This window comes from Gobius niger, assembly GCF_951799975.1.
Source record: "Gobius niger genome assembly, chromosome: 16".
NCBI classification, from domain to species: domain Eukaryota; kingdom Metazoa; phylum Chordata; class Actinopteri; order Gobiiformes; family Gobiidae; genus Gobius; species Gobius niger.
In genome coordinates this window covers 12924397-12944862 of record NC_136867.1, presented here as the reverse complement: position 1 = coordinate 12944862, position 20466 = coordinate 12924397, and the positions used below count along the sequence as shown (strand labels likewise).

The 20466-nt window shown below is 42.3% G+C and overlaps 1 protein-coding gene across 1 annotated transcript in view; it reads left to right on the top strand.

Moving 5' to 3' along the window:
- The first annotated feature begins 653 nt into the window (after positions 1–653).
- runx3 (RUNX family transcription factor 3) overlaps positions 654–20466 on the top strand; it is a 40393-nt gene continuing 20580 nt past the window's right edge. The window contains exons 1-5 of the mRNA XM_079572983.1: positions 654–789; positions 1054–1164; positions 17086–17324; positions 17706–17862; positions 18783–18887. Coding sequence (XP_079429109.1) covers positions 1107–1164; positions 17086–17324; positions 17706–17862; positions 18783–18887 — 559 coding nt within the window. The 5' untranslated portion in view covers positions 654–789; positions 1054–1106. The remainder of the gene's footprint in view (positions 790–1053; positions 1165–17085; positions 17325–17705; positions 17863–18782; positions 18888–20466) is intronic.

Here is a 20466-nt window from a genome sequence, read left to right as displayed (position 1 = left end):
ACACATATGTCTTTCAGACCAATGTATACATGCTCATTTTAAATACTGCGATTGCAACAGTCATTAGCAATAAGTGGAAAAATAGTGAAACATAGTAACTAGATAGTTCTAATGAAACCAAGATGAAGATACTGAGTGGTAAATGAGGGTGGAGGTTTTTCAGAGCCAAAACCACGGCTTCTTGCAAACACAGATGTGCTGTGAGTCAGACAAACATAAAAGTAGAACAGGACATACAGTCAGAGACATACACCGCCAGGCGACTGTTCTGTCCACAGTAACTGCACAGGACATACGCACCTTTGGTTTTCATTCTGCCATCTTTTGCATATTGTGTTTTTGTTGTTAGGTCTTCCAATTCGACAGCTTTAAATGATCTTGCCTGTGCAGATTGGTTGTATGAACTTTATGCATGGTTTTTAGAAAATTAATCACCACTAAAAAATAAAAATAAAAGCAAAAATGTGAGCATAAAAAGAGGAGAACAAGCAAAGGCGAAAGGAGTAGGAGGGAGGTGGGAGGGAGAGGCCTGTGACCTCACGTGACATGTGACGTTGGCTCCACCACTCACAGAGAAGTGTGTTGTGGAGGATGGCGAGGAAGATGCAGAAGACTGTGGCTAATGTTGACGCTCAAATGAGGCCACCACCACGCTGAACTGAAGGAAAGTCAGACCACGTTCAGGCGAGCTGCCTAACCTCTCAACTCCGGGCAGTGAACCACAGACCAGTCTGCCACTAGGCCAACACACTCCCCACGAACCTCAGGTGGGCCGCTGTGTCCCAGCCGGTGAGTCCATCTCCAGACACACGAGCTCTGACTTCTGCTCTTGCCTCTTGTCTGTTGTCTTTTTCAAAGCTCTGCTAACACATGCTGCTGCTGCTCTCTTTGCAGGCTTGTGGCTTGAGATTCCTGTGGTAGTCACAAACCCGTAGATTCTTGGTTGTGCGCGGGCTGTAATCCTTGAGCAGAGTCTTTGTGCTGTTGTGCAAACTCTTTCTCTACTTATTTTTGTGCTTTTTCAAATTAGAAATCAACTGTCTCTTTTCTCAGGTCAGTGGAAACTGGCGGCAGCCAGGACTCCCAATTCAGCTGCCTGCTCTGTCATGGCATCAAACAGCATCTTTGACTCTTTCTCCAACTACAGCAGCAGCCTTCTCAGAGGTAAGTGTCCACCTTTAGGTCACCGCCTCTCCAGTCCACTCCTATCCAACTGCATACTTAGCCTGCTGTAGTTTAGAGGTGCTTCTGGTAAAAGATGAATGCATTTATCTGACGTGGTTTACAGAAGCAGAGCAGCCGTGCACAGTAGCCCTCATTCACTTGACTGATATGGCCCTTAAAGGCCTGTACCTCTCTGCCCCTGTGTTCTGTGTTTGCTTGATGGAGTAGCACCATAATGGGATTCTCACCACAGACATTCATTATCAAGTGAAACTCAGTGACGAATACGAGCTCAGAGGCTCCAAGCAACTGAGAGTCCTTACTGGAACTCAACAACACAGTAAAAGAGCAAAGAAAAAAACATATTAGGAGCTCTCACTCTGCTTTACTTGAGAGAGGTACTTTTGGTCTGTGGTGAGGTGAGTGCACTACAGAAGCAGCTCAACAGCTTCAAGGAAGAGCCCATTTGTTGCCATGGTGATTCCAATCAGATGGTGTTAGATCCGAACAGTACAGCTCTCAACAGTTGCAGAAACTTTACAGTCAATGTGAAGATGTATTTCCTATGCCATACTTAGACATACTTCAGAAAACTTTGTATATTTTTAAACTGTAGGTATAGTCTTTCAAATTAAGTGTTTGAAGGAAAATATTTGCACACATAAAATTATTGCCAGTAAAAAAAAGCTCTGTTTATCTCCATACAACCATTCTACATAGAAAACAAATGGAAATAAAACATACTTCCCAATTAAGGCCTCATTGCACCGTTAATTAAAGAGTGCCACAGCAGAAGTCCGACCAGTTCCTAATTGTTTGCAGAGCGTATCCTAAACGTGGTGGAGCCTTTATATGCTCGGAAACCTCATACGGTACATCTGTGGCTCACATGAGAGCGCTCCTCTGATATGGTCGCTGCAGTGACAGGAGAGGATGCCTCTGCAGACACCCAGGCGTTTATAGTTTCTCCTTGACATGCCCCCCCCCCTTCCACTCAGTAACCACTGGATCTGCATCGCTTTATCTCCTCACTGTTTACGGACTGGTGTGTCGCTCATTCCAGGTTTCATGCTTTCCCGCTCTCAAACTCTGGCCTGCTCAGCGCCATGTGTCTGATTTGGATTTAGAGCGCATCGCAGAAAGAGCCAGGAAAGGTCAAGAGGGTAAATGGAGTTTGAAGTTGTAATCTGTAAAATATATAGAATGTTTGCTAATTATTTCACAATTGTTTCCGTCAAACTGAAGCAAACCAATATTTTAGCTAACATGGCAATAGGGCTTTCATTTACAGTAAATATCAGTTTTTGAATCATCATGTTGAAGTGCATTTGAATGAGGAATAATATGGAACAAGTTGCCTCGCACAACCTGAGCGTATATCCAGAAGTACAGACGCATTTGTTTCAAATAATGTATATCCTAGTGTTGTGAAGTTTCTCAAAGCACTTCTAAAAACACATAGACTGTAGATGTTTGACCTCTTTCAGTGTAGACAGAATAAATGTAGCATGTGATGTGCAATATCAGATGCACTTCGCGTGAGAAGCGAGCGCACAGCTCACCTCAGAAACCTCAGTCCTCTGCTCCAGCTTGGGAATGCACACGTTCAGCTCCTGATACTTGCACATACATAGTATCACATGTGCTGGAATCAAGATAAAGGACAAGAAAAGGGAAAAACTTCAAATGAAATGGAGTTTTTACGAACAAATTAATGTGACGTGATGCCTAGAGCTCCTGGCCACCATGACATACACCTGCTCACATTCCTACTGCAGAACTCGCATGAAAAAGCTACATTTTCTGCACAGGGCACTGTGCACAGGGGGTACCTATGCTAGTGGCTTGTAGCAGCTGTGCTGCGGTTGGTCATATCCTTGGCTTAGTTTCTGCCACCACATTTCCTTCCACTGAGTTTTCTGTTTTATATGAGGGTCCATTTTAGAGTGTTACGCTGTTAGGAGCCAGCTCCTTTGTGGCACAGAAAAAGACTCTGCTTTATTAGGGTGGGAATGGTTTTATGTGTTTGGCTTATTGCTTTGAATGAATGGATGTGTGGGACTGCGTGTGAGAAGTTGCAGGAAGGTTATTTTGGACTATTCTATGGGACTGCTTTGTTCTCGCAAGTTTAGTAAGGCCTACAGAGAACAGTGGGAAGTGCACATGTCTGCAGTACTACAGTGAAAATTCCCAGGGGATAAGAGAAACTTTCAGAGTCACAGATACAAATACAAGCAGCAGTCTTCAAATATGTCGTCAAAAAGCATGTCTTAATGCTTTTATTATTAATACACAATATGTGGAACATATGTATCCCTCTTCACATAACTGTGCTTTAGTGGACGCTGCTGGTCAGAGCCCTGCTGTGGTGGAGGCTATAACTGACGCCAAAACAAGAAGACCGGCTGTGCGCTGCAATGTGTAACCAGATATTAGGAGTTTCAATGGTCTAAAATGAAGCCAAATAATAGAAAACTCATGATGACCAGGGAACGGTGAGATCCTGTCTCCAATTTAACCCAATATCTATTTATAAAACTCTGAAGGCATATTGGACAGAAGAAAAAAGACCTCTGGACTTGATTAGGTCTGTAAACGTTTTGGAGGTACTTATTTACTTTTTGGTCTGTCTCGCCGTTTTCACCGTCTGTCAACACGACTTTATAGGAAACACTTATACTGGGCTTGCCAGTAAGTCGGCTCGCAGGTAGTGTATCCAAGCGGCTGTGTTGATTATGTGGCGGGCTAATCCAAAACCCGCCTACGCCCTTAAACTTTTTGGCCCTTACCGCCACGTACTACTTTGGTCAAGGTTAAAGTTGTGCTATGCATGGTAGTAAATACAATTTTCTGGTGGTCGGCGAGCAACCGCAAAGGCCAGACTCCAACGGTTGATCTCAAACATGATAATATGAGCGTTACTTTGAGTAAGAGGAGAAAGTGCTTTGAGGGATTCAGTATTTTTAATGAATTCACAAGGGATTTGGCGTTGTATGTTTGACTAAATGATTACAACTACAATACGGCTCAGATCCATCGGTGTTTGAAGAATTCCTTACCGTTTGACAAACAGACCGCAGCTACTTTGTTCAATCACTAAAAGAACAAAATGTTTCGTTTTAGTTGAAGATAATATCTATACGTGCAGCAGGGTTTTGCGGCTTGATAGAAAAAAGCCTGCTGTTGCCAAATAGGAGCAGTGCAGCAGAGATTGATCTTTGTTAGTTTTATTTTTAGATCTATCTGCTCTCCTCTTCTTTTATTGTATCTTCTGAAAAAAGTCAGTCATATTATAAATCAACTCCTAACCCAACTATGTCATGGAGTGTTTCAGTTGTGCTGGAAAATGGTGGCTTTCTGAATGGCCGGTCCATTCACAGAGCGGAGGAATTTGTCATGTCTAGACTGCCCTGAAACTAGACTGAGAAGCTGCAGACTGAAATGATAATTGAATAATAAGGTGGAAATTGTTGTGATATAAAAATGCTTTTGCTAATTTAAAAAGAAAAAAAAAAGGCGGATGAGGTTATACTGTGTCTGTGAGTCATTTTTCATGGCTTAATTAGCCCCACTTACGAGCTGATAATATTTCATGGAAGCCCTGGCTTGAAAACGATTACATTGCCATTACTGCTTTTAGACTGTTCATGATCTCATTTGCCCTGCTGCTAAATTAAGGAAAAGGCCTTCTTCCTGCATTATTTTTTTTATTTTTTTCATTTAGTTTGAAAGCTACACCCAAAACCACTGGCCTGACCCATAACTCATTACACGGCAAGGTACAGCTGTCAAAGAAATATTGAAAACTAATTATTCTGTCGCCCAGAACACCTCACATCTAAAATAATCTCGCAAAAACAGGGCTTTCAGATTCTGGCGACAACATCCTTTTTGGTAGAGTGTGACTCAGCACGAGCTATGAAGCAAGGCACTTTTGTTTTTGACATTACAGTCGCGTATAAGCCACAAATGACTTTAATGGGTGGGCATGAGTCTGCTGCCGCCGCGAATCAAATCGCTTTAACTCATGTAGATCCCACATGTTCAGAAACAGAAAGGCTAGTTTTTCTTTCTCGTGGATGTGACACACGAGGGGGAAAGGTGGGGGGGGGCTTTATTTTATCATGTGCGAAAGTTTAGCGAAGATCTGAGGCTGGAGGAACTCATTCTGTCACCATCAAAGGATTAAGGGGAATGCTTCTCACGGACTCCAGACGAGGATCTTCACTTCATTACGAGCGACTTTAATCACGGTCAAAAACATCCTCATCGCGCTCCCCCGCTTCCCATAAGCAATAAAGAAAAAAGTGAATTACGGCGAAGGGAAATATGCAGATAATGAGAGGACGCGATGGGCTGCCGGCTGGAGATGTTTTTGGATTCTCCATTTTTACCCCATTTCTGGCTTTATTATTTTGCACATAGTTTCCACAAAAGCACAATTATTTCTCACAATTACTGATGGAGTCTATGAGAACACACTACTAAAACCAATTCAATACAGTCATTATTTTTCAAGATTGTAGTGACAAAAGGATCTTTAAAAATGCTGCACAAAACATATATCGTAGGTTGCATCATTTTAACCTCTTACTTAAAGGTGCACTGTGCAACTTTTTAGGCGAAAAAAAGAAATCTTAATATTGCCTTGAATTTGACCTTTTAATGACTCGGTGGCGTTATGGGTGCAGCGTGGCACCTTTGTTTTCCCTCACAGTGGCCCCTATGATGCTCCAGGATCAGTTGTTATTAGGGGTTCGTACCAGAAACGGGCCAGAAAGCCAAAAACAATTGATTCTGGAGCGTCAGAAAGGCTGCTGTGAGGAAAAGCAAAGGTGCCATGTTGCACCTATAAAGCCATCAAGTCACTAAAAGGTCAAATACACACAAACATCAAGTCTTTTTTCTTCCACATAAAAAGTTACATAGTGCACCTTTAACCGAGGCCATTTTCTCCAGTTTTACCCAAATCTAAAAGCTTCTGGACTGAAGCTGACAGCCTGTAGGCAGAGTACTGCCTCATTTGAAAGCTAAGACCAACAACACTGATCCTCACTTTTTTTGTCACTTTCTTTCCCTCTTTTTTTGTCGAGTTTTTGTCATTTTTGTTGCTTTCTTCTTCACTTTTTTCCCCTTGCTTTTTATGTGTTTGTCATTTTTTCAATCGTGGTGTTTTTTTGACGCTTTTATATTGTGTTTCTGTTGCTTTTCCAACACTTTTTTGTCACTCTTTTGTGGCTTTTTTATGTTGTATTTTCATCCGGGATTTCGTGGCTATTTTGACGTTTTGGTCAAGATGCTTTTAGATTTGGGTAAAGCCAAACTGGAGAAAATGTGCTTGGTTCAGGTGGGGGGGGGTTAAGGGGTTAAAATAGATGAGCTTAAAATATCCTGTAGAATTTCCTCCATTTTCGAAACAATTGTCAAAGTTTTTAATGCCACACGATGCACCAGAGTAAACTTGAGCGGCCGCCCTGTGCTTTCTCCAGAGCGGCTCACTTCTGCATTAGCTCAGTGGAGACACCGAGCCAGGGATTCCCCCTCAGCTGTGCGGCAGAAGTAGCCCCTACCCCTGCTGTGTCTGCTGCTGTGAGGTCAGTCTGTCTGCAGCCAGCGCAGTGTCATGAGCTCTCACACACGCTGAAGTGGACTTATGGACTACACGTGCGCCCTTGTACACACACGCACACACACACGTCATGCGCCTGACGCTCTCCCCGTGCTGCTGACGAGCCACATATCAACATGTTTCTGCCTCTCAATGCTGCTGGTCTCACTGTACGAGCTGGTCCAAAATGCCTCAGTCTGTCACAACTACTATACCGCTATTTAGCACCATGTATTGTTGTATTGTATGTCGTTGTCGCAAGAAGGCTAAATATCAAAACACTGAGGTCTTCCATCTGAGATTGACACATGTACTGGAACCTAAACATTTGCAAAAGTTCAGTTTTAGTCATATTTTTTTGTCATTTACATGCATTTCAGCCTTGTTTTGGTCCTGATTTTTTATTCTTCTTGTGTTCATTTAGCCACAAGTGACACTCTACAAAGCTATACAATATTGTGATATACTCAAATCCAGCACAGTAACAAAAGAAAGCCCTAATTGGCTTGTTGCACGTTCTGGCTACACTAACACTGCTACCATGAAGTTACAAGCACCAGTACTTCCTGTCCAATTCACTTCCTGTGGAGAACACCATTGACTTGTTCAAATAAATATATTTGGTTAACATTAATTTGAGGCATATTCAAATTTAAAGTGCAGCAAAACTGAAATAATCTGTATTAAAAAAATAGTTTTGCATTAATTTACGTATTTAGCTTCAGTTTTAAGCTTTATGATAAACTTGCCCACACTTTTATAAACACAGACATCTCCTCTGGTGAAGTTTTGACATCCTACAACATGTTCTTAACACACAAGTAATCATCAACCAGGATTTTACAGTTCGCTAAGTAATATTTAAAAATATATATTTGTTCGAACAGGTCTAAGTTAATCCCCATTGGAAATGAATATGATGGGAAGTACTGGCGCTCGTAACTGTGGGGTAATGGAAATAGCACAGCTACATTGAGCATGCGCCACTTTTTAAGTTCAAGTAGTCAGTAAATCCAAAAACCTTCCAAAAAGGGCCAGCCAACAACACAAGACAAACGATTGTGTAACAGGAAGTGAAGCTGATCAGGTACCTAGTTCAAGTTCAAGTTTATTTATCATATGTGTCAAGTACAAGGTGCAATAAAGTAAGAGAGTCAGATGGGAGGACAGCTCTCTGTCCAAACACTGGTGGACTCGTGTGCCCCCTTTAATCAGCCCGATGACCCGCTCTTTCAGTCACTGTGGTTTGATTGACCTAATCATGCTACTCATGGGTTTTGCAAATGTTTCTTGTCATCGTTTTGTGTCATTAGTTCGTAGCCACCCTGACGTGGTGCAGCGTAGTGCCAGGCTTCAACACAGCAATCAAAAGATTAGTGTGCAGTTACCTCAGCAAACGCTCAAGGCTATGAGTAAGAAGGAGAGACGAAGTAACAGACTAACTGCTAACATGCGCTGCTATCAGTGCTGAAGGAGATGGACTCAATATTTGTGATGATTTGGGCAATAGCTGCACAAAATGAGAAAAAAAAACATTGAAACATTGACTATTGCAATAACAATATTATTGTGATTTTTACTGTTTCACTGAATCAACAGTTCAGCTAAACTGAAAAAATCAATTTTATCAAATTGTGTCAAGACAAGGAATAAAAAAAAAAATAGATTCAAAATAGTGGAACTAAATTAGGACAATCATGACTAAAACAGAACTTTTGCCAATTAATCTATTGAACTAAATTGCATGCTAAAGATCACGTTTATGAGAGATGACAGTATTGTGTGTATGAGGGCTCTCTTGGGCACAGCTCCGGTCAGCTCGAAGACGCCACACCCTGGTTCCCTCTGATGAAAAGCCTTTGGGTCTGGCCAGGACTTTCCAGGAGCTGTCTCATGTCTGCAGAGAAAAGTGGCATGGGCAGTTGTCAGGAGGCAGAGCTGCTGTTGGAGCTATGGACTCTATGGTGACTGAGATGGTGCTTGGGAGGCTGAGCCCCAGAGAAGAGGGAATTCAATGAAACTTCAATGTAGAAACTCTTTGATGTTATTCAAAACATGAATGAGTCTGACAGAACCCAAGATGACCCTTAGAAAGCAAAAGAACATTCCAATAATCACTATAATTAAGTAGAAGAAAAAAAAATCCATGTTCCTCTGATCATTTGCACAACACAGTTAAAGACCAAAGGGATTTACTGAGTTTGTCGCATCTCAAGTCATCCTCAATAAAGCACAGAATCAAGAACAATACAGTTGGCACCGTGCCCAGTTGGCACTCACTAATGATGGTTTGTGGCCATGTCATACTTGTCATACCTTACCATGTTCACAACTAAGAAAATACAAAAAATAAAAACATGTGGTTTTTGTTGCAGAGAGGAATGAACAACAGCATTCCACAAGCAACCACATCAAACATCCACACTTCTTTGGGGCCAAATGAGGGCAGACTGTCCTACTTGTCCCTCCTGACACTACTGACAATAATTAACTAAAAATGCCTTTATTCGAGATTCTCAATCTTCTTATCAGAACTTTAATCCGCACAGAGCACTGTGTGCCAAGCATCCCTTCGACTTCAGATGGGACAGTCACCAACAAGCACAAAAGGGCATTGTCTGCTGGTGAAAATGTGGTTTACAGCCTCTGCTGTAACGTCTTGGCGGTTGCTGGAAGCCATGCACATTTCCTAATATTCGTCTCACATGCAATTTCATTTTGAGACAAAGACAGAGTTATGAGGTTTTGCCTTTGTGTAAGAGAGTGGGCTCGCCGACAGGCCCGGGCTCCTGTGCCCCCTCCCCGCTCTTCCCTCTTTCCCCTCTCTGGTGGCACTACTATATTTGAGCGCGATCTCTAGCAATGGAAGAGTAGACACAGGCTGCATTGCCAGTCAAACGTGTTGGGGCTGTCAGACTGAACGGCTTCCAGCTCTGTGATGTGTCTCCTCTGCTCGTCAGTGGGAGTTGTTTGATCTGACAGAGGCTCCATTAGAGACACTGGGAGGTTGGATGGCTTCAGCAGTCAGAGAGGAAAAGGTTTGCACACAGTCTGGTTGCAATATTGGTGTCTGTGCTGTGTATCTATAAATGTCTCAGTATTAGCTGTCCTAGTCTTTCTACTAGGTGTGTGTGGTTTCACATTGGGGAGTGCATTGCAGTGATATATTTTTGGAACCTGCAGCATGAAAGAGTGATGGTGTAGCAATGACATAGTAATTGTGAAGCGTGGATAACAGTTAAAGCTCATTCACTATCATAGTGACTTTAGCTACAATTTCCTCATTTGGAAATGCCTGCTAGATTTCCAAAGGATTTGACAGAATGGCTCTTTCATTTAATTACGTACCAGCTTTCACTGACCAAGAGAAGTGCCAATAGCAATATTGTATCACCTGAAATAAAGCTTTTGCCGTGTGAAGCAGAGTGAGATGTGGCTGTGTGAAAGATGCTTATCCCAATCTGTGCATGGCAGCTGGTGCTGGCAGGGCTTTGGCAGCGAGGCTCGTGGCAGTTAAACTGTCACTGTCAGGAACCAGAGGTCTTTAGCAGAAGGTAAATGCAACATGACAGTGCCACAGGTGTTTGTGTGTACTGCTCGCCCTTTACCAGTTTGTCACAATGCCCCACTTTACTGACAACACCGCTCAACTGACCTGAAATCCTCCCCAAAACATTCTGTCCGGACACAGTTTGGCAAAGTCCAAAGCGTCAAGATACTTCTGAATGGGGCGGGGGTGCTGTCACTTTGGCAATGCAACTGCACATATTGCAGCGATTACCACAGCGGAAAAATGTTTTTCTGCAACATGCAATTACTACAGATTACAGATTGCCGTCTTTGCATCAGAAGCTTTGGCCAGAAAGAGAAACTGTGTGACTATGTGGATGTGTTTTTTGTGTGTGTGTGTCATCACATAAATAGAGTGAGAGACAAAGAAAGATGAGAAATGATTATAGCTCACACCATAAACCACAACTGAAAAAAATGGGGAGTTGACGTATTTATGGGACTGATTTAAAAGTTATACTGAGTTTCAGCAGAATAAATAAAGATGTTGGGGAAAAACACAATCTGCCCTTTAATGAAACGAGAAAGTCAGGCATGGCACATTTCAAACCGTTTGTCTATCATCATCAACATTATGACAAAAACTGGACGATTCAAGTCTATCCAGAAATCAATATACATCACTTTATTTTGAGCTTTGTTGAGCAACCTTCAGGTCACGTCATGCTCAACAATATAGCTCAAACGCAGTAGCCTGGAGCAAGACCGGGCCCTATTACAAACCCACCAGATCAAAACTCAACCCAAAGTGCTCTTTTAATAGTAGTGAGGCCTTCTGGTTGAGCCTGCCATCCTATGCTACTTTTAGTGGGTTCCAAAGAATAAACAGGCTGCAGGACCACATCACAGGGTGCTGACTGTCATCATGGGGTGAGTGTACCCGACGAATGATGTGAGGGAGGAGCCACAGTCACACTGGGGTTTCATCGCAGTCCCCCCTTTTTGCCGTTTCGGGTGTGGTGTATAGAATTGATGTGCCATAGAAAGGACAAAGAGTTCATCTCGAAGCTTGTCAGGAAGTTCCTAACAGCAGAGATCTGTGGTAGCCCACTCTGCAGCAGTAATGCTCAACTGGTGCAGCTTTGAGACTCACCATCAGCCAAAACAAAAGAGTAATTCCAAAATATAAAAGTATGTTGCCGTTTTGCAGTCCTTGTAATATGTAGTAGCTAGTCTGTTTTTCCCTTCATCGTTCTGTTAACAACATAACTAACATCAATTGGAAAGATGATCAATATAAACATGTTTGGCACTTGTCGGGCGCCCGCCCCAAAGGTCAATGTAGTTAAATTGTTTTGGTAGTTTTTGATAATTCATCTTATTGATCAATGCCTAGAGCAGCAGAACTCTGAGAAACAATTTTGCAACTTGACATTACACCTGGGCTGTCACAATAATTCCTATATCGACTCATCGTTCAATAAATAACGACATATTTTTTCAGTTACATCATATTTCATGTTTATTGCAGCTTGTGTGATATTTTAGGATAGTAGTTGAGTTGACAGTATCCAGAGTCAATAATATTGTTTATCGCGATACTTTCAATATATCGAACTTCAAATTTGTTATCGTGACAGGCGTACATTACACATTAGAATGATGTTTTTATTAAAAGTTGACTATTTCTACTTGGGCTTATCTTCGTGGGTTGAAGGTTAGTCCTGAAGCACTGCTCTAAAGGAGGGGGAAATGAAGAGCAAACAATCGGACACTCATGCATGCTTGGTGTGTTTGGAACTTACTAAGACATTTACATTCGGCAAATAAAAACACAGCCTAAGCAAGATTGTAGTTGCAGTCGTCCCCCAACAGCCCTTATGCTACTCAATTGATTCTGAGGGTTTAATAAGCCCCTGGCTCCACTCTGGCCCATGTATAAAATGTAGGCAGAGTATTAAAGATGGATGAGATGAATGTGCTCATTGTCTCGTCTGGTGACTTTTGCATCTCGGCATCACGCTTACATGGTAATTAGCTGCTGGGTTTGGCTATGTCACCCTGCTCTTCATCATTTTTATGACAATATATAATCTAAACGCCTTCAAGGACTCAAAATTGTGACTGGGTTTAAGCAAAATTGCCAAACTGCAGAAAAGCACGGAATGAAAAAGTGTGCTTCGTTTTTTTATGGATTATATGACCCAAAAAGTCACACAGACTCCAGCAATAATTAAAACTAACACAGACGGCTTGAGGAAGAAAAAAAACAACATAAATTTACACAATACAAACAGTTCAATGTGTTTCATATTTTCTCGTCTGAACATCAAAATGGACAAAAATGACCACCAGTTGTGATGTGCTGACATGTTATATAATCAAAGTTCGAGAGGGAATCAGGCATCAGAGCCGCACCAGCCCCAAACCCAAACAGTCTGAAGCCACTCACTGTTGTTTAAAAGTTTCTTCATATACTTGTGTATATAAACACACTGACGCTACAGTATGAGTTGGCTTTGAGGAGACTGGCACAAATGGCTTTGGTGACTTACATCATGCTTGGACCTCTAATCACAGACACTCTTGTCATATCAAGCAGAAAAAGTCCATTTCATAGAGAGCTGTGTTTCAAAAAAGGGAGGGAAGAGTAAACAAGCCTGGCGTTCCAGAGCCACCGCAAAATTCATCATTCATACAAAAAAATACCCAAAGCCCCAAAGTAGAGCTAATTTGATCCTGGAGGAATAAAACTCTATTTCATAGAAGTTGTCCATTCACAACACTCATATTTCCACCAAGCAGAAACCCCCGGCTGAAATTCGAGCAGACACTTTTCGGAAGGAATGCATTCGGTGGGTTGAGGGCCAAACTTGCCCTATAATTTGTGAATGTACAGAAATGTGTGACCGCCACAGTTTTCTCTAAAGATAGAAATCTTTGTCTTATGTCATCACTAAACCTCAAACTATTCCTAATTGCCATCGTACCCTGTATCCAAATGAATAGCTACCCATCCAAAAGCTTATGTGTGCATGTCTGAAAATAGCCCGGGAGTTTACGCAGACTAATAGATCATTTTATGAAAAATGAAAACTTTGAAGGTCTCTGTGTATCTAAGTCAATCCCCATCTTCAAAGTGGCTTCAAAGTGGCATTAATTTTGTGTGGGTGGCACTGAGCATCAGGTGTACATTTACACACCCCAAAGGGCTCCCCTATATATCACACTCATTACACCATTTTGATGTGTTAGTGGACGAAAAGTGCATTGGTTTAATAAATGTGGGATGGGAAACACTGACATCTGAAACATTCTCAAATGCGTTTGGCAACAGAAATGCAAGGAATCAATGAGTCTTTGCTGCGACATACCACAAACTGTGTTAATATTCGTATCAAAAAGGATTCGGTTTCTTTTGATCCTGACCGGTGCAAAATTGTATATGCTGAGGCCTATTAGAGGTGGGTTCGAGGTTTCACATTCTGTCTTGATTTCAGACTAAACCCAGCCAGATCATTAAAAATCGTTCAGGGGCACAGCGGGCTCTGTCCTCAATGCCTGTGCGGCTGAAACTGTAGAAAGTGCATGTTGAAATGCGGAGGTCTAAATGTGACAGGCGCCCGGAGCACACATTAAGGCTGAGCAGGGAAAGCCGGAGCATGTGGTCACATATTAATAATGAACAAGGGTAGGAGCACGACTAAAATATCAGCAGCACTGTCATTGTCCTAGTCAAGCTTTACTTAAAATAGAGGCAGCGTGATAGTGATCTGTCAAGGGTGAGCTTCAGTTCCACTGAGTTATATGCCATTATTTGTGTAGAGTTATATTTGCGTAAATATTGTTTTAATATTATTTAGGTGTAGACAGAGGTGGGTAGTGCTCAGGTAGTAACTTTTTGAAGTAATTCTACTTTAGCCAGTAGTTTTTTCATACAGTACTTTTTGCTTCTACTTGAGTAATATGAAAGTGAAGTATCTCTATTCTTATTTGAGTCAAATAATAAAGTAACTAGTGCCACTGTAAGTAATCTTTAACAGAAAAAAATCTTAATTTTGATGCATAAAATGTATGTATTTTGTGTTTGATTTACTTCATTCTTCATGATGATTTCTTTTTATACCTTTTTATGGAATTTCCTTTACATTATTTCCTCTTTTGTTTCTCAAAATGAATGTCACGACAGAATCGTAAATCAGACTTTTTTGCTGAGTTACTCAATACTCATAATATACTCAAGTAAAATTTTCTCCTCGTAAGACTTCTTACTCTTACTCGTGTAAATATTTGGCCATGTCACTATACTTACATATTCACTACTAAATATATACTACTTTTTTACTTTTATTTAACCAGGAAGGTCTCACTGAGATTAAGAATCTATTTTACAGGGGAGTCCTGGCCACAGAGGACAGGCTATTGTACATGTTTTAGTGGTAGGGGAAAGCGGTGTACCAGAAAGGCCCAGGTGGGAATCAAACCCAGGACCTTCTAGCTGTGAGGCACGAGCGCTAACCTCCGCACCACTACTTGAGTAAAATTATCATAAAGCAACATTACTCTTACTTGAGTAAATATTTTGGCTACTCTGCCCATCTCTGGGTGTTGACTGTAAAAAAAAAAAAAAAATTAATGCCGAAATTAAGGCTTGTATGGTCAATGTGGAACTTCACAAAAATACAAAGCAATTTTATTAGCATTAAAGAGTTGTTCTCAAAACTCCAAACAAAGCAAATGTCTTTTTTGCAGCTTAATGACAGTGAGTTACATAACAGCAGAAGGAGTCAGACAAAGGCATTGCGTTCTGTCCTGACTCACATTAATGTGGCCTGTGGCTGGTTTGTCGGTGTTGCCACAGCAGCTGTTGTGCAACAATTCTCTAATATTCAGACAGAATCACGAAGAAATTTAAAAAAAAAAATCTTTCAATTCAATCTTTTTTTCTGTAACAGCATGCCTGCTTTGATCGGTTTGGATGAGAAAGAAAAAAAAAGAAAATAATCCGCCATCGCACGACAATTACTGCACGTGTGTGTGTGTGTGTGTGCGCATGCAAAATAAACTAATTTGTCCTCAGACGGCTGCCTTTTGAACAAAAATAAGCAATTTTTTTAAGACAAAAAAACAACAATGTAGGCTATAAAAAAACCGTCGATTTAAACAAATATTGCCAGATTCCATAATCAGTGCTTACCTTAAAGATCTTGCGTATTACCTCATCAAAGTTTATAAGCTACTATTGAAACGCTCACCGGTTATAGCAGAATAAACAGGCTATAATAGATTTGAGATGAAGCCTTTTATCTAACACTGTGTCAAATATGTCTAATGAAAAATGTTTTATATTGTTCGTTCTACAATATTTTCTAATATCCTTCTAAGGACAATTTAAATTCTCTCCTTAATTTGTGCACGCAGCCGTCGGAAATGAAGCCTAAAGCCTGACGTTATTTGTACTCTAGCCTGCAATTATTTTCACTCTACGAACAGACGTACAGATTTTATTTAAGCGGCTGCTTGTGCGCGAAATATCTGAATCAGTACGAGCTGATTGAAAAGGCAAACGCGCCAACTAGTGTCAGAAAGCAGCGCAGCGCGTGAGGAGCGGGGCGCTGGGTGCGCGGCTGCTGCTGATGGAGCCTCTTCATGCCTTTGGCGCGCGCACGCACTGTTTGATGTGGAGGATGGGTTTCGGTTCTCTGCTTGAATTCAGTAATTATTTGTAATTAAAGAGATACACATCTGTCCTAAACCAGTTTGATGTTATCATGCAGCAAAGTGGCGCAGCCAGGTCTACAAAAACAATAGGCCTCACACACGGACCACACTGGCATCACGCCCCTCCTGAAGCCAATCACTGTGACGTTTAAGTCACAATATGCTTTATTATAGCAGCTTAATTTGACACCACAGACTGAATTCATGAAGTCCTAATGAGAGAGTGAGTCTATTCGAAACTATAACGATGATTCGGGACAAAACAAAACGTTCAGTCTACAGCATGTCAATAGGCCACACACACAATGGGCTGGAATATTAATTCTGTCGAGCACAAAGTTTCAGATCAATAAGCACATCGAGTGTGTGACAGTAGCTAAGGTTCAAGGGGGAGAGAGCGAGCGCTGTGATTGGTGTAGCGGAAGCCCAGCCCAGCAGAGTCATTGGTGGAAACCCTCTTTACACTCCCAACCACCAAACACTAAAATGACTTGGGTAAAATAATACCGCGGCACTCTGCTCGCACAGCTCGCAGTCGTCTCTGCGCGTAGGATTCAACAACTTCAGCAACTTCAACAAGCGCCCCTTGGAGCGACGCGGCAGAGTTTAGCGCAACTTTTACGCACGGACACGGACTTAGATTTTTTTTTTTTTTTAAAGAAGTTAAGTTAAAGCAAGCTCGCCAGGACACTGTACGCGACATAGATAAGAGCGTTAATTTAGTTCTCCCAAAAGAAAAGGGTTGTGTGGAGAGGCACATGTTGGCTCATTGCTGGAATATTCTGACTACCCCAAAATATTGCCATTGACAGTCGCGCGCAGCGGTTTAATTCTGTTGAACTTGCGGCAACTTTGATTCTTTTAAGACAGTCGTGCCTACAGTTTGAATGCCAAAAGTCTAGCGCACACGGGCATCTTGATTTTGTCGCTGACGCTGTGAGAGACGTTTTCCTTAAACTGGGCAAAGTGTGGACTCTCGAGACTACTGGTCCCCGGAGACGCATCTTTAAGAGTGTGAGACTTGTGACAGAGGCCCAGTCAGGTGGCTCTGACCCCAGCTGTTGTGATGCATATTCCCGTAGAGCCGCCCACCACGAGACGGTTCACGCCGCCCTCCACCTTTCCCTGCAGCAAGATTGGAGACGGAAACGGGACCATGGCCACCCCGGGGCCGCTGAGGTCGAGACCGGACACCAGGAACGTGGTAGACGTTTTAGCAGACCACGCCGGAGAGCTGGTCCGGACCGACAGCCCCAACTTCCTCTGCTCTGTGCTGCCGTCTCACTGGAGGTGCAACAAAACTCTTCCAGTAGCGTTCAAGGTAATCAGACTTTTGCCAAGTAATTAACATAGGCCTAATTGATAAACAAATAACACTATAATAAAACGTACGAGCAGTTTCATTTATTTTCGGGGGAAATGTGACACTGGCATTGTATATTTTCATGACACTTCATGTGCTAGAGCCTCTTATAGAAACGCGGGTCTGTACACTTGATTGTTTATTTAAAATTACACGCCATGTGTATTCTTCAAACGTGGCTAATAAGGAGCACAGAAGGAGAATGTTTTACGCATAATATTGTGATAATTCAGAAAACACTAAAATAGGCCTAGTGTCCAGGGGTTCTCCAGACAATTCGGTGTTTTACGCAAGTGTTGGTGACCCCAAATGACCGAGCCGTTATGTGTCCGCGCGCAGGTCGTGGCTCTCGGTGACGTGCCCGATGGGACGCTGGTGACGGTGATGGCTGGGAACGATGAAAACTACTCTGCTGAGCTGAGGAACGCTTCTGCCGTGATGAAGAATCAAGTGGCCCGCTTCAATGACCTGCGCTTCGTGGGAAGAAGCGGCCGAGGTGTGCGCACTTGATTTGAAAAGCCCAAATGATTATGCAGATGACTCACGCGCATTACGGCGCAATTACACTGAAACTGAGTTTATACAGACAATTTACTGGCCTTATTTTTACATTTCAAAATCACGGTGCGGATGAAAAAAAAAACAATCTGAAAAAGACCATCTTAAATTGCTTGTACAAATGCGGTGAAAAACATCGTGGCATTAGAAAAAGAGACGCGGCAGACTAAACTAAATGTGGAATCGTTTATGCGCGGAGTACAGCAAGTGCCCGCAAACTGCCAATTGCTGTCCACGTGTGTCACGCGGAACATCTGGCTTGTGTCACGCTGAACTCTTTCGATGTGACTGGTAATTTTCATAATCCAAGGAAGAAAAATAATTATCCAGGAGGAAAGGCCTGAAGGACATGGCACCTCAATTACGTCCCGAAGTAATTTATCGAGACACCTTCATTGTTGGGACGTTTCTCTGTTTAGAAAGGCCTTTAAATGTTTATGCTGCCAATAATAAATGTAGGCCTCAGAGCCCACCTTTTATAAATAGCATGTTTTCTACTGTAGGCTTTCTATGTGATAATTAGCCTATATATATTGGCCAAGGGGGGTCCGTCCATTTAGTGATTTTAAATTCGGGTTAGGCTATATTAAAAACTAGTGTTACACACGACATTTACGCCCCTCTTAAGTGCAGCTTTATTTTTTTCCTTGTGGGCCGGGACTTGCGGGACAGTTCAACAATTAGCGCAACTGTTGCAGCAGGCCTCCCGGAACCAAACACAGCAGTAACCTTGTTCAACACCTGTCGGGCTTTTTAGTGCCAAAATATGCACAAAGTAACGAGGATTATTAATTGGTTATTTTTGTAACAGAAAAAGTGCATTAGATAAAAGACAGTTAAAATGATTGCTCTGCGCAGGAAAGAGCTTCACCCTGACCATCACTGTGTTCACTGGGCCGCCACAAGTGGCCACATACCACCGCGCCATTAAAGTCACCGTGGATGGACCTCGTGAGCCGCGAAGTGAGTACAAATCACAATATAAAGACATTTGTTGCGCATATATTAGTACTTACAGTAATAAAGAGGATAGCTTTAATAGGCAAAACCAGTCTAGATTGAAATGATTTGAAATGCTGGGTTTATGTGCCTGTGTGATCCACATTCAGTGGCTTGCTCTTCATGTGATTTGGGGATGCAAATAAAGGATTGGTTTAGTTATGCCGAAATTATGGGCAATGCCTTCACAGCTCACAGCAGGGTGTGTGATTTTGTACATGGTGCGGGATAGGGCCGGAGGACACTGTGAAGTATATTAGTGCAGACCGCTAAGAGCTGTTGAGTGAGCTTCCAAGCCGCAGGTGGTTGAGCCTCCTCACCCCTCTTCACCTCCAGCGCCTTCTGCAGGGCTTCAGAGACTTCTACCTGCTGACCACATAAGTGCCTCCTTGATTTAACACAGAGAAGAGTGAGAAAGATGTATCTGTTGTGTGTGCCACTGGCTGCTCAGCGGCAGCGATGTGGTTTGGTGTCTGAAAAAGTAGGTTGCACAAATGAGTCAGTTGCTCAAGGGTAGTGTTGCATGTCCACAGTTTTGAGCTTAAGGTGAGAAATACAAGCTGTAAGCTGTAGATATCACACAGATCTTGTAGTAGGAGATCCAAAATATAGGTTTAAGGTGTCAGCTGGTGCAAGGTTGTGGTCTGGACTCATGTTGTTGAAGATATTCAGGGCAGGGTGGATTCAGCCTATAGTCAAAACAAAACGGCAGTGGGGAGTGAAGTGCCACACATGTGGGAGTCTATGGTGGCACAGAAGGAGGGGCAGCAGAACCCCAGACATCTCTGCACATATGAACAGTCTGAAAGCTACACAAATTACCAACAACAAGCATAGAGTATTATTCAATAGGTTTATTCAGCTGCCTCATTTTGTGACATTTTATTGGGGCCTCTGCTTGAAATAACTGATGGTTGAGAATGTCTCCTCTCTGTCTGTCAGATGTAACTGCTCCAGCTGGGTGTGCTACTTTTACACTGGCGCTGCCGTTGTATAAAGTCACACCGTTTAATATAGGCCAGGGAGAATTTAGAAGTGCAGTCAACTGAGAGCTGTGAAGAGATTCACCGACATCTTTAAATCATTAACATATTTAGTTTATTTTTATCAGAATAAATGAGGGAATAATAAATGGACGCAAAGCCTCTGTGTACAGGAATAAAAAACAAACACATGAGTAAACAAGCACTAAGCAACACGACTGTTTAGGTGCAGTAGCACAGTTTTTCATCCAAAGAGACTCCATTTGTCGCTTTTAATATTTTTCTCATTAGTGCCAGGTTCAGGCTTTGTCACTGTGTACTCACCCGTGTGAGCTGGACAGCGCGCACTAAATTTACAGGCTGTTTTGTGTAGGGCATTTGCATGGCTGCTAGCCATACAGTGGTGGGAAGTAGCACTGAAGGGGAGGAGATTTATTAATGTTTACAGATCCAGTCAGGAGAACCTGATGGACAGGACTTCTGCAGATCTCGCCTGCAGCAATATGCCAAAGCACACATAGCTTTGCAAAATACATCGGAGTGTGTAAAACTCAACTGGG